Raw genomic sequence first — 12,303 nt, forward strand, 5'->3', positions numbered from 1 at the left:
AGGCACTGGGGGGGGGTGGGATGTGCTGCACCCCAGGGATGGATTTATGGGGACAGAAAGTAAATAGGGGTCCTGCGGGGACACAACCTCGAGATGGGGGGGCTTTGGGCATGGGGGTGTGGAGGTCTTAAGGAATGGGAGCATGGGGACACGTGGATAAAACTGAGGGGACACAGGGAGAGGGGGAAGGGGACACAGGGACAGACCCGGGAGGGGAGCAGGGACAGGGTGGGGGGACGTGGGTACAAACTCGGGGGGATATGGGGATAAGATGGGGGGATGTGGGTATAAACTTGGGGGGGATATGGGGATAGCATGGAGGGATACAGGGAGGAGAGGGGGGGGACACACGGGTACAAACTCGGGGCGATATGGGAATGGGATGGGGGGGGGACACAGGTACAAAATTATGGAGATAATGGGGGGACGTAGAGGCAGATCCGGGGGATGTGGGTGCAAAACTGGGGGGTACAGGGAGAGGACTGAGGGAACATAGGGACCAGCCTGGGGGCCACGGGGACAAAACTGGGGGGGGGGGGGTGCAGGGGGGGACATGGGACAACCAGGAATCGTGGGGGACAGAGCTGGAGGGGGACATGAGGACAAAGCTGGGGGGGGGGGGTGGCAACACGGGACAAGCCAGAGCGGGGGGGGACGCACGGCACAGCACGGCAGGGATGCTGGGGGGGACATGCCAGAGGGAGGGGACCCCCGTGTGGGTGTGGGGAGGGGACCGTGGGGGCATCTGGGTGGCAAGTGGGGGGGAGTCTCGGGGATTGTCGGTGGCCCGGCGGCGGGGAGGCCGAAGCAGGGCGGCGAGGAAGAGGAAGAGCGAGCGCGCCGCTAAGACCCAGAGGGCTCTGCGGGCAGCGGGGCGGGCAGATCGCAGGCAGCAGCGGCTCCATCACCAGCCACAGAGAAAGGGGAAGAGGAGGAGAAGGGAGGAAGGAAGAAGGGCCTGGGCGGAGGGGGGCCCCCCGGGATGGACATGGCCTGACCAGGCCCAACAGCCCCCCGTGGGCCGGTGCAGGTGTGCCGGTGACGGCCACCCCCCCCCCACCACCACCACGGGCGGCATCCCCCTCCCCATGCCGCTGTAGCCGACGAGGGGCCGCGGCGAGACCGGGGGGAGCGGCGGCGGCGGCGGCGGTGGTGGCGGTGGTGGCGGCAGCGGCGGCGGGCGATGCGGCGCGGCGGCCCGGTGGCGGCATGTTGAGGACGGAGGCAGGCGGCGGGGCGGCCGCCGGTGGGGGGTCCCCCTCCGGCGGAGCGACGGGCGGCGGGGGTCTCCGGAGCGCGTCCCCCCACCGTAACGCCTACGAGGCCACCATCCAGGCCCTGGCACCTACAAAGGAGGCCGATGGCGAAGACGGCAAGAAAAGCCGGGGTAAGAAGTATGGCTCCAACGTTCACCGTATCAAGAACATGTTCCTGCAGATGGGGACGGCGCCCGGCCCCGAAGGCGCCTGTGACCTGGCCAAGGCCAAGGAGAAGCCCGTCCGTCTCTCCTTGCCCCGGGCCGGCAGCCTCAGCGAGAGCATGGACCAGGGCAACCTCCTCAAGCTGGGCACCAGCGTTTCGGAGAGGGTCAGCCGCTTCGACTCCAAACCCGACAAACCCTTCTCCAAGCTGCAGGAGACCCGTAAGATCTTCGAGAGGAGCCCGCAGGAGAAGGCCACCACCACCAAGCTCTTGCTACGTAAGGAACGAGCCGGTTTCCAGGACCGTAAGCTGGACGTGGTGGTGAGGTTCAACGGCAGCACCGAGTCCTTGGACAAGCTGGACACCGAAGCCGTCTCGCCCACCGTCAGCCAACTCAGCGCCGTCTTCGAGAAGGCCGACCTCCGTAACAACCTCCATAAGGCGCCAGGACGAGCTGGAGGACCGCTCAACGCCAAGGTGGTGGGCAAGCGACCTCGGGTCTTCTTGCCGGGCCCCGAGGCCGGACGGTCGGGTGATGGCCACGCCGCCCCGGCACGGGCCAGGCCGCCGGAGGAGGAGAAGGCAGCGGGGAAAAGCGGCCGGCCGGTGGAGAAGGAGACGGCCACCCCACGGGTGCAGGAGGTCTGCAAGATCAAGCCGGTGGAGGTGGAGGAGAGCGGCGAGGCTGAGGAGGAGGAGGAGGAAGCAACGGCAGCGGGCGAACCGGTGCCCGCGCCCCAGCCGGCCAAGGGGGCCGAGGGTCCGGCGCCCACCGCCCCCCGGCTGGAAGGGGGCTCGGGGACGGCCACGGGCGAGGAGGGCGTCAAGAGCGAGCGGGCAGAGGAGGGCGATGCCTACGAGGAGGCCAAGAAGGAGGACTTCTCCGAGGCGGACCTGGTGACAGCGGGCTCGGGGAGGACTCGGGGGGCAGCGGGCTGGAGGAGGAGGAGGAGGCCGAAGGGCTGTACGAGCCCGAGTCGGGTTGTGTGGAGATCCCTGGATTGTCCGAGGAAGAGGAGCCTGTCCCCAACCGCAAGATCCAGTTCAGCACGGCTCCCATCCAGGTGAGACCGCTTGCGGATGAAGGGGGGGGGGGAGCTGGGGGGTGGGGGGCATCCTGGGGTGGGGGGCAGCTGGGGATTGGGGGGCACCCCAGGGTGAGGGGCACCCCAGGGTGAGGGGCAGCCCAGACTGGGGTGTGTGACCCCTCCAAACCCACCTATTTGGGGGGGCTTGTGCCAGGGACAGGGAGGTGGGGTGGGGGTCTGTGTCCCCCCCACCTCCCCAGCCATGGGACATGGCATCCCACTTGGCCATGCCCTTGCACTGGGGGAAAGAGGGCTGCCACATGGGCCTGGCTAACGAGCCGGCTGGCTAACGAAGGGCCCTGCCCTGGCATGGCCCGGGCCCCCCCCCCCCCCCCCCAGCCAGCAAGGGACCACCCTGGGGCCAGTGTGGTGGGGAAGGGTGGCACTGGGACCCGCTGTGGTGGGCTGTGCACAGCACCCAGTGCCAACCCACCGCCGTGCCTAGGACGGGCCAAGACCCACCCCATATTTTGGGTGGGGATGCCCAAAATATCCGGGTACGGGGTGCTGGGTGCGGCGGCCGTGGCTACCACCCTCTGTCCTTGGTCCCCGGGGGTCCCTCGAAGCTGGGGCTCCTCCTAAACGAGGGGGGGTCCCCGGGTATGAGGCAGCGGGGTTTTGGGGGTATTTGCTTCTCTGCCATGGGCCCAGCCTGGCGCCCAGGACCGTTTCGGGAAGTGGAGGAAGGGGAAGTGTCTTGGCGGCGTGGCCGGGTGGGGACCAGCATCACCCGTGTGTGTCCCTCTATTCCCCAGCACAGATCCCAGCTGGATTTGGGGTCCCCATCTGGGATGTTCCCCCAGTGATGGGGGTGGGGGGAGAAGGGGCTGTGCAGCTATTTTGGGGTGTTCTCTCCTGCTCGAATCCCCCCGACCGGAGGAGCAGCAATTGCTTTGTGCCGGAGATGGGTTATTTTTAGAGCCCCGGCCTATATTCTGGCTCTGAGTCAGAGCGGGTGGGTGGCCCCACCTGGGACGGGGGGACAGGGACCGCCGTGGTCCAGGCAGGGGACAGCGGTGGCCGTGTGCTGGGTGGCTGCACGCTGGGGGGGGCGCTTGGTCCTGTGGGAACCAGCCAGCCCGGCCCTGGGAAGGGTGTCCCTCCCATGGATGGGCAGCCAGGCTTTTTGGGGTGCTCTACTCCCCCCAGCATGGCCTTTAGCCTCTTCGCTTTTACCCGCATCGCACCTCAGGGTGATGGTGGGGGTCCCACGTGCGTGGGTGGGGTGGGGACCCAGGGGTCTGAGCACCTTGGCTCCCCCCCCCCCCCCGGTGTGTGTGGGTGATGCTGCGCCTCCCCCCCCCCCCCCCCCAAACCTGCTTTAGGGGTTGCGGCCAGGAGCGCTGGGGACCCCCACCCAGCCCCAGCACGGGCACCCTGCACCCAGGGATGGGGGCACACGCCGCCAGCCCCTTCCCCTGGGCATGTGCTGGCTCCGGCTCCTTCTCCCTTGGAACCAACTCCAGGCCCTGGGCACATCCCAAACCCCCCAGGACCTGGGGACAGAGGTGGGGGGCACAGTAGGGTGAGCTGGGACCTGTGCCCGTAGCTAAGGGCTTGGGTGCCTGCAGCCTCCCGGGGAGGACGTGCGGGTGGGGGGACGAAGGTATGTCCCCTGCTCCTTATCCCCAGCACCCCGGGGTGCCACCCGGGTGGGTGCTGCCCATTTGTGGGTGTCACCAGGCTTTGTGCGATGGCCCTTGACACTCATCCCTAATACCCTTTGTGGCGAGGCTTTAGCGCTGCGGTGTTATCCCTAATCCACTCGCCCCGGCGGCATCGCCAGCCGGGGCCCCTCTGGGGACATCTCCCAGGTTCAGCGCCTGGCCAGCCTGTCCCCGACCGGAGAAGGGTGCTGGCAGCCTCCTGGGGTGCAGGGACATGGCACCCCACTCCCACTGGCTCCAGTTCGGGGACATCATCCCGGTGGCACATCTGACCTCGGCCAGGAGCACCTTGGTGCCTGGCATGGGGGCACCCAGCCCTGGGGTGAGTGTAGGGGTGCCCCCAGCCCCTCCTGAACTGGGGTGGGAGGATTTGGTGCTGCCCCATGCCGGGGGTCAGCGTCCCCAAGGATTTACCGTGTTAGAGGACCATACGTGTGTGGCCCCGACCGCCTTTGCCTTTCATCACCCCACTCTGACCAGCTGCCCCAAGTTGGGTCCCCTTCCCGGCCTCGGTCGGGGGCTACCGTGAGGCCTCAGCAATCCCAACCATCCCTGTCCCCGCTCCCTTGGGACTAAAGGGATGTCCCCAGACCTGCAGGAGGATGGGGACAACCCCAGCGCCGAGGTTGACCCCTCCTCGATACCCCGCGAGTGAAGCCCAATGGGGAGAGGTGGGCACGGCGGGGACAGAAACCTGGGGACAGGGGTGACCCTTGGACTCCTGAGACCCACAGAGTCCCTGGTGCTCCCTGTGCCCAGGCATCCCTCCAGGCGAGCACATGGAGGCAGAAGTTGAACCTGCCAGGTGGAAATCCAGGGGAATAAACCGACCTCAAACTTATAGTGGGATCTACCTCTCCCAGGCACGATGGTGGGTTTGGGTCCCCGGACTCCAGGCTGGCAGCCCAGGCTTGTGTGGAGGTGCCCAGGCAGGGGTGAGGTGCAGGGAAGGGCAGAGGGGGTGAAGCTGCCCCAGGGGGAGAGCCCTTCCCTGCTCCCACAGGGCAGTTTGGACCATGAGAAGGTGGTGGGCCGAGAGCTGGGGAGCCCCTGCCTGGGGAAAGGGAAGGATGAGGGGAGCAGGGAGAAACAAGCCAGTTCTTCCTTCCCCAAAGTGTGACTCAGAGCAGCCAGTGCTTGGACATCCCATCCACTCATCCACCCATCCATCCATCTTTCCATTTATCCATCCATCTGTCCATCCACCCATCTGTCCAGCTGCCATTCTACCCATCCGCTCCTTCGTCCGTCTCTCTGTCCATCCACCTCCCCCGTCCATCCTTCCGTGGGGTGCAGGGCACGGCACCATCTCTCCTCCCAAGGCCACCCCAAACCTTTTGTGCTTCCTCAAACTCCCCCTCACTCCATGACATGACTGGGGGGGATTCTCCAGTGGCTCATAGGCTCAGTAACATCCCCCCCATGCCCCTGCCCGGGGTTCCCCCCACCCAAGGATGCCCCTTCGGCCGCGGGTGCTGCCGGTGCCGGGGCGGTGGATGGCTGCGGTGTTTTCCCACTCCATCCCGCCGCCTCGCTGAGCAGCTCCCTCCACCGCGGCAGGTCTTCAGCACTTACTCCAACGAAGACTACGACCGCCGCAATGAAGATGTCGACCCCATGGCTGCGTCGGCCGAGTACGAGCTGGAGAAAAGGGTGGAGCGGCTCGACCTCTTCCCTGTGGAGCTGGAGAAAGGTGGGTCCTCTCCCCATCCCGCACCCCGGAGTCCCCGCGGCACCTTGGGGATGGGTTGGAGGTGACTCCGTTGGCGTTGGGTGGCCACTGCCACCCCACCAGGACACGGTTCTCTGTCTCTGCAGACTCCGAAGGGCTGGGCATCAGCATCATCGGCATGGGTGCGGGGGCCGACATGGGCCTGGAGAAGCTGGGTATCTTCGTCAAGACAGTGACGGAGGGTGGAGCGGCCCACCGGGACGGCAGGTAAGGGCTGCAGGGCCCGAAACACCCCCCTTGGGTCCCCCCTGCCGCACGCCCGCGGGCTTGGGTGGTGATGGAGGAGCTGGTGTGGGAGCAGGCAGATGTGCCAGATGTTCCCCAGTGCGGGAGATTCTGGGGAGGTGGGCGAGGGGTGGCCCTGCTGCGACAGTCCCTTTGTCCCCAGGATCCAGGTGAATGATCTCATCGTGGAGGTGGACGGCACCAGCCTGGTGGGGGTGACGCAGAGCTTTGCCGCCTCCGTCCTCAGGAACACCAAGGGCCGCGTCCGGTAGGGCCTTGGGCTGGGGGGTTTGGGGGGCCAGGAGACCCCCCCAGCCCATGCTGGGCCCCCCGCAGCACCCTGCCCCATTACCTGTCCCCAGAGCACCCCAGCTTCCAGGCTAGGCTGTCCTCCTGCCCCAAAATACCTCTGCCCCCCCCACTCCCCGTGCCCACTGCCTGTCCTGTGCCACCCTAGTGCCCTCTGCTCTCCGGAATGCCCCCACATCAGTCCAGGATGCCCCCCCAGCCCTCCACCTCATCCACAGACCCCATAACATCCCCCCCAAATTCGCCACCCCCAGGAGCACTGCGTGTCCCAGCAGGGATGTCCCCCAGCTATGCCACCTGGGCGTCCCTTGGCTGAGCCTCCCCACTGTCCCCTGGATGTGCCACCTGGGTGTCCTCCACCCCAGACCCCCCCCACCCCGGTTTGAGCCCCCCATCCCCGGCTGAGCTTCACCGTCCCCGCAGGTTCCTCATCGGGCGGGAGAAGCCGGGGGAGCAGAGCGAGGTGGCACAGTTGATCCAGCAGACGCTGGAGCAGGAGCGGTGGCAGCGGGAAATGATCGAGCAGCGCTACACCCAGTACACCGAGGACGATGAGGAGGTGAGGGGGACAGCACCCACCCAGGAGGGGACCGATGCGGTCCCCCCACCTGATATGGGGCCAGTGACTCAGTTTCCCTAGGTGGGATGGGGTGGGGGTGCCAGGCTGAGGACCACCACGTGCCAATGCCGGTCTGTGCCCTCCACAGACGGGCGAGTACGCCACGGATGAGGAGGAGGAGATGAGCCCCATGTTCCCCAGCGGTGAGATGGCCATCGAGGTGTTCGAGCTAGCCGAGAACGAGGACACTCTCTCACCCGTGGAGATGGACCCCGAAAAGCTGGTGCACAAGTTCAAGGAGGTGAAGAGGGGGTGAAGAGGGGGGTGCCAGGGGAGCGTGCCCGCACGTGGCAGTGCGGCGCAGGGACGTGCCAGCCCTGTGCGAACGCCCGGCTCCTCTTGCAGCTCCAGATCAAGCACGCCGTGACCGAGGCCGAGATCCAGCAGCTGAAGAGGAAGGTGAGCGGGTGCCCTGGCTCCCTGCGGGTGGGAGGGACCCCCCCTCCATCTCCCCGAGCCCCCCCCTGGATCTCCATCTCCCCCATCCCCTCCTAGCTCCCCACATCTCCCCCCAGACCCCTCACCACGCTGCGCTGTGCCATGCCGCGTCATGCCTGCTCCCTGGCTATGCCGTGCCATGCTGTGCCAAGCCGTGCCGCGCTGTGCCAAGCCATGCCATTCTGTGCCATGCCGTACCATGCCATGCCATGTGATGTCATGCCTGCTCCCTGGCCATGCCGTGCTGTGTCATGCCATGTCACGCCGTGCCGTGCCATGCCATGTCATGCCTGCTCCCTGGTTATGCCGTGCCGTGCCGTGCCATGCCCTGACCCCGCTGTCCCCCAGCTGCAGTGCCTGGAGCAGGAGAAGGCGCGCTGGCGGGCCGAGAAGGCCCAGCTGGAGCAGAGCGTGGAGGAGAACAAGGAGCGGATGGAGAAGCTGGAGGGGTACTGGATGGAGGCGCAGAACCTCTGCCAGGCTGTGGATGAGCACCTCAAGGAGACTCAGGCCCAGTACCAGACCCTGGAGCGCAAGTACAGCAAGGCCAAGAGGCTCATCAAGGAGTACCAGCAAAAGTGAGGGCAGCGCCGGGCCCTGGGCACCGATCCTCCCCCGGGCACGGAGCATCCCTCTGGGCACGGACCCATCCCTGGGGCACCGACCCCTTCCCGGGCACCCCTTGTCTCTGGGCAGAGACCGTGCCATTGGGCACGAACCATCCCCTGGACGTGGACCGTGATCTTGGCGTGGGGCCACTTGTGGGGCACCGACCCCTTTCATGGGCACCCTTTGTCCTTGGGCACGGAGCAGCCCGTGGGCATGAAGCGTTTCCCTGGGCACAGACCACCCTCTGGGCAGAAACCCATCCCTGAGGCACCAAATCCTTCCCTGGGCACCCTTCATCCCCTGGGCAGGGACCTTCCCTTGGGCAGGGATCTTCCCCTTGACGTGGAGCCATCCCTGGGGCACCAACTCCCTCCTGGGCATCCCTCATCCCTGGCCACGGACCATCCTCTGGGCAGGGACCGTCCCCTGGGAGATCCCCGGGCATCACCACCCCGCTGAGCACTGTCCCTCCCCGACACCCGAGTCCCGGGGTCCCCCCCGACCTTCCCCACCTCCCCAGGGTCTCCCTGGTGTTGGGTGGGTGGGTGGGGGGGGTGACGTGCACCCACGCTCTGGCCCCCGCAGGGAGATCGAGTTCCTGAAGAAGGAGACGGCGCAGCGGCGGGTGCTGGAGGAGTCGGAGCTGGCGCACAAGGAGGAGATGGAGAAGCTGCAGGAGAAGGTGGGCACCGGGCGCCGGGACGCGGGCTGCCCCTGAGCCCCGCGGGCACGGCCGGCCCCGACCTCGGCCCCGCCGCCGTCCGGTCCCGCTCCGCCACGCCGCATCCGCCACGCCGCCGTCGCGGCCCATGGGTTCCCGTCGCCGCTGGATCCCAGGATGGATCGCAGCAGATCTGCTCGGGCGCCGGCTCGCGCCAGCCGCTGGATCCCACGTTGGGTGGTAGCGGAGCCGCGTAGGGCGCTGGCTCCCCTCCGGACTGAGCTCCGGCCGCTGGATCCCACGCCGGATCGCGGTGGATCTGCTTTGGGCGCCGGCTCCCACCGGATTGTGCTCCCGCCACTGCGCCCTTGCACCGGATCGCAGTGGATCTGCTCGGGTGCTGGCGCACGCCCGATCCTCCTCCTGGCACTGGATCCCACACTGGATTGCAGTGGATCTGCCTAGGGCTTGGGTCAGAGTGGATCCTGCTTCAGGGTCTGACGTCCCATAACGGATCAAAAGAGATCTCCTTGGGCACTGGATCCCAGGCTGCTTGCGCGGGATCCCGCAGTGGTTCCCGGTAGATCTGCGCAAGGCGCGGGGTCGCACTCGATCCTCTGTTGGGAGCTGGATCCCATGCTGGTCATGCTGGATCCCACAACAGATCACACTGGATTCCACGCTAGCTACGCTGGATTTCCCCCCCCAGCGGGTGGGGCCAGAGCTGTGCTGGGTCATAGCAGATCCTCCGTGGGGTCACCGGATCCCCCGGGATCCCGCAGCACCCAGGATGCTGCCGTGGGTCGCAGTGTGGGGGGGGGGGGGGATGCCGGCACCCGCCTGGCTGGGGGGCACCAGGGCCCAGGCGGGCAGCAGGGGGGGGGGTCCCTGATACCCAGCAGAGCCCCCCCATGAGCCCACCCCTTACACCCTCCTCCGTCACCCCCCAAAATGCCCCCCCCGGACATCCCACAGAGACTCACCCACCACCTGCCTGCAGCCCCCCCAGCCCGTCCCTGTGCCCCCAGCCTGCCCCCCCCAGCCCCACACTGGCCCTCCAGAACCCTGCCCCCCCCATCCCCCTCCTTCCCCCCATCTCCGTGTCTCCCCCCACCCCAGCACCCCCATGTCCTGCCCCCCCTTGTCCTGTCCCCCCCCCCCCAGTCCAGTCCCCCCATCCCCATGCCCCCATCCCTGTATCCCCATCCTGTCCCCCCCCCCCCAGCTTTGCCCTCCCCGCCACATGTTCGCATCCATGTCCCTGTGTCCCCGTGCCCCCCACCCTTGTCCTTGTGCCCCCCACCCGGCCCTGAGCCCCCCCGCCCCCCCCTCAGCTGAGACCTCTCCCCTTTGCTGTTTTTCAGATCTCTGAACTGGAGGCCAAGCTGCAGACTTTGAAAAATTCCAACCCGACTTAAACCACCCTCAAACCGCAGCGATTTTTTTTTGGGGGGGGGGCCCTCTCCCCCCCCAGCCCTGTCCCCCCCCCCCCACTCCTTACCCCTTCCCCACTGGGGAGGAGGCGAGACACCCCCCCCTCCCTGGCAAGGCCTCCTGGTGCCCCCCCATTTCCCTCCCTGGGGGCACAGACAGTGGGGGGGGGGGGGGCCTGGGGTGCATCTCGAGGGGGTTTTGGGGGGGGCGGACACCCCGCGTTCGTGTCTGTGTCCAGTGTGAGTCTCGTGGTGACGTGATGGACCGATCGGGGGGGGGGGGGGGGGCACAGCCCCCCCCAGGCCTCCACCCCTCCCCAAACACACCCTCCCCTCAACGTGACCCCTCGCCCCCCCCCGCTCCCCCCAGGACACAGACCTGGAACCCCGGTTGGATGCTGTGGAGGGGGGGGGCAGGCAGAAATGCCCCCCCCCCTCCAAATGTGAGCCATACTGGGGAGCAAAGAGGGGGTACGCTGGAAGCCCCCCCCCATCCCCCCATCCCCCGCTCTTCCTCTTGGGACTCACCTGGAGCACCGGCCGGGGGGGGCCACTTGCCTTTGGGCCCCCCCCCCCATGGACTCAACCCTGGCCCCGCAGCGAGGTTCTCCCCTCCGATTCGGTGCCCGGGACACCACGGACCTTCAACGTGGGGGGGGGGACCCCAAGTACCCCCCCCCCAACACGTTCCCCCCCCCCCCAGTGCCACCACCACCGGGCAGGAGGGAACCCCTCAGCCTTTGCCAAGCCCTGCAATGGGCATTGGGGGGGGGGGGGGCAGCAGCCCCCACCACAGCCCCCCAGGGATGTGGGGACACGGCTGGGGGGTGCCCCCAGTGCCCCCCCCCCCCCCAGCACCTGCCACTACCCTCCCCTAGCCCAGGGCTTTCGCCTTCCCTGGGCAAAGGGGGGGGGACACACGGGGGTCCCCCTCCAGGGTGGGGGCAATGCTCTCACCCACCCCCCCAACTGTAAATATTCCCCCCCCCCCCCCCAATAAATCACAGTATTTCTCTGGGGCTGGGACACCCCCCACCACTGGCCAACCCCAGCCGGGTTGGGGGGTCCCAGCCCCTCGGCCCAGGGGGAACCCCTTTATTTTTTGTTTCTGTTTTGCCCCCCCCCCCCTTCCCCCCCGAAGTACCGAGTCTCCGACAGTAACTGGATGTGGGGGCAACTGGGAGCCAGAGCTGGTTATACTGGGAGGGGGAGGAGGGGGGCACGCAAAGGGGGACGGGGGGGGACGGGGAGGGGGGGTCCGACTGGATTGGAGCCACTTTGGGGGGGGGGGGGGGAGTATTTAAGGGGGGGGGGACGGGGAGCAAGAGCCCCGGGGGGGTGCTGGGGTTATTTAATCTCACACGTATACCTGTGGGTGTATATACTATATATATATGTACGTATGTATGTACTGGTCCTCGTTTTGTAACGCAGCGTCCTCGCGTCCCGCCAGCCCCATAAACACGGCCTCAGCGTCCGCCCGCGCCTCCTTATCCGGGCCGACTGGGGACACTGGGAATACTGGGGGGCACTGGGAGAAGTGGGGAGGATTGGGGGACACTGGGGGGAGTGGGATGGATGGGGGGGCATTGGGAGGAGTGGGAAGGATTGGGGGGCACTGGGGGGAGTGGGGAGGATTGGGAGGAGTGGGAAGGATTGGAGGGCACTGGGGGGACTGGGGAGGACTGGGAGGCACTGGGGGGAGTGGGGAGGATTGGGGGGCACTGGGGGGAGTGGGGAGGATTGGGGGGCACTGGGACGAGTGGGGAGGATTGGGAGGCACTGGGGGGAGTGGGGAGGATTGGGAGGCACTGGGAAGAGTGGAAGGATTGGGAGGCACTGGGAGGAGTGGGGAGGATTGGGGGGCACTGGGAGGACTGGGAAGGATTGGGAGGCACTGGGGGGACTGGGGAGGATTGGGAGGAGTTGGAAGGATTGGAGGGCACTGGGAGGAGTGAGGAAGATTGGGGGGCACTGGGGGGAGTGGGAAGGATGGGGGGGGCATTGGGAGGACTAGGGAGGATTGGGGGGACTGGGAAGGATTGAGGGACACTGGGGGGAGTGGAAGGATTGGGGGGCACTGGGAGGACTGGGGAGGAT

At 67.3% G+C, this 12,303-nt stretch overlaps 1 protein-coding gene across 1 annotated transcript; it reads left to right on the forward strand.

Moving 5' to 3' along the window:
* Positions 1-802: 802 nt before the first annotated feature.
* Positions 803-11,421, forward strand: PPP1R9B (protein phosphatase 1 regulatory subunit 9B). Its single transcript, XM_049800390.1, is given in 11 exon segments — positions 803-2,320; positions 2,323-2,486; positions 5,738-5,870; positions 5,996-6,116; positions 6,298-6,402; positions 6,867-7,002; positions 7,151-7,303; positions 7,408-7,461; positions 7,849-8,078; positions 8,695-8,791; positions 10,135-11,421. Coding segments are annotated over 11 exon segments (2,358 nt in total). The 5' UTR covers positions 803-1,209; the 3' UTR covers positions 10,189-11,421.
* Positions 11,422-12,303: the final 882 nt, after the last annotated feature.

This window comes from Accipiter gentilis, chromosome 5 (assembly GCF_929443795.1).
Source record: "Accipiter gentilis chromosome 5, bAccGen1.1, whole genome shotgun sequence".
Classification (NCBI taxonomy): Eukaryota; Metazoa; Chordata; class Aves; order Accipitriformes; family Accipitridae; genus Astur; species Astur gentilis.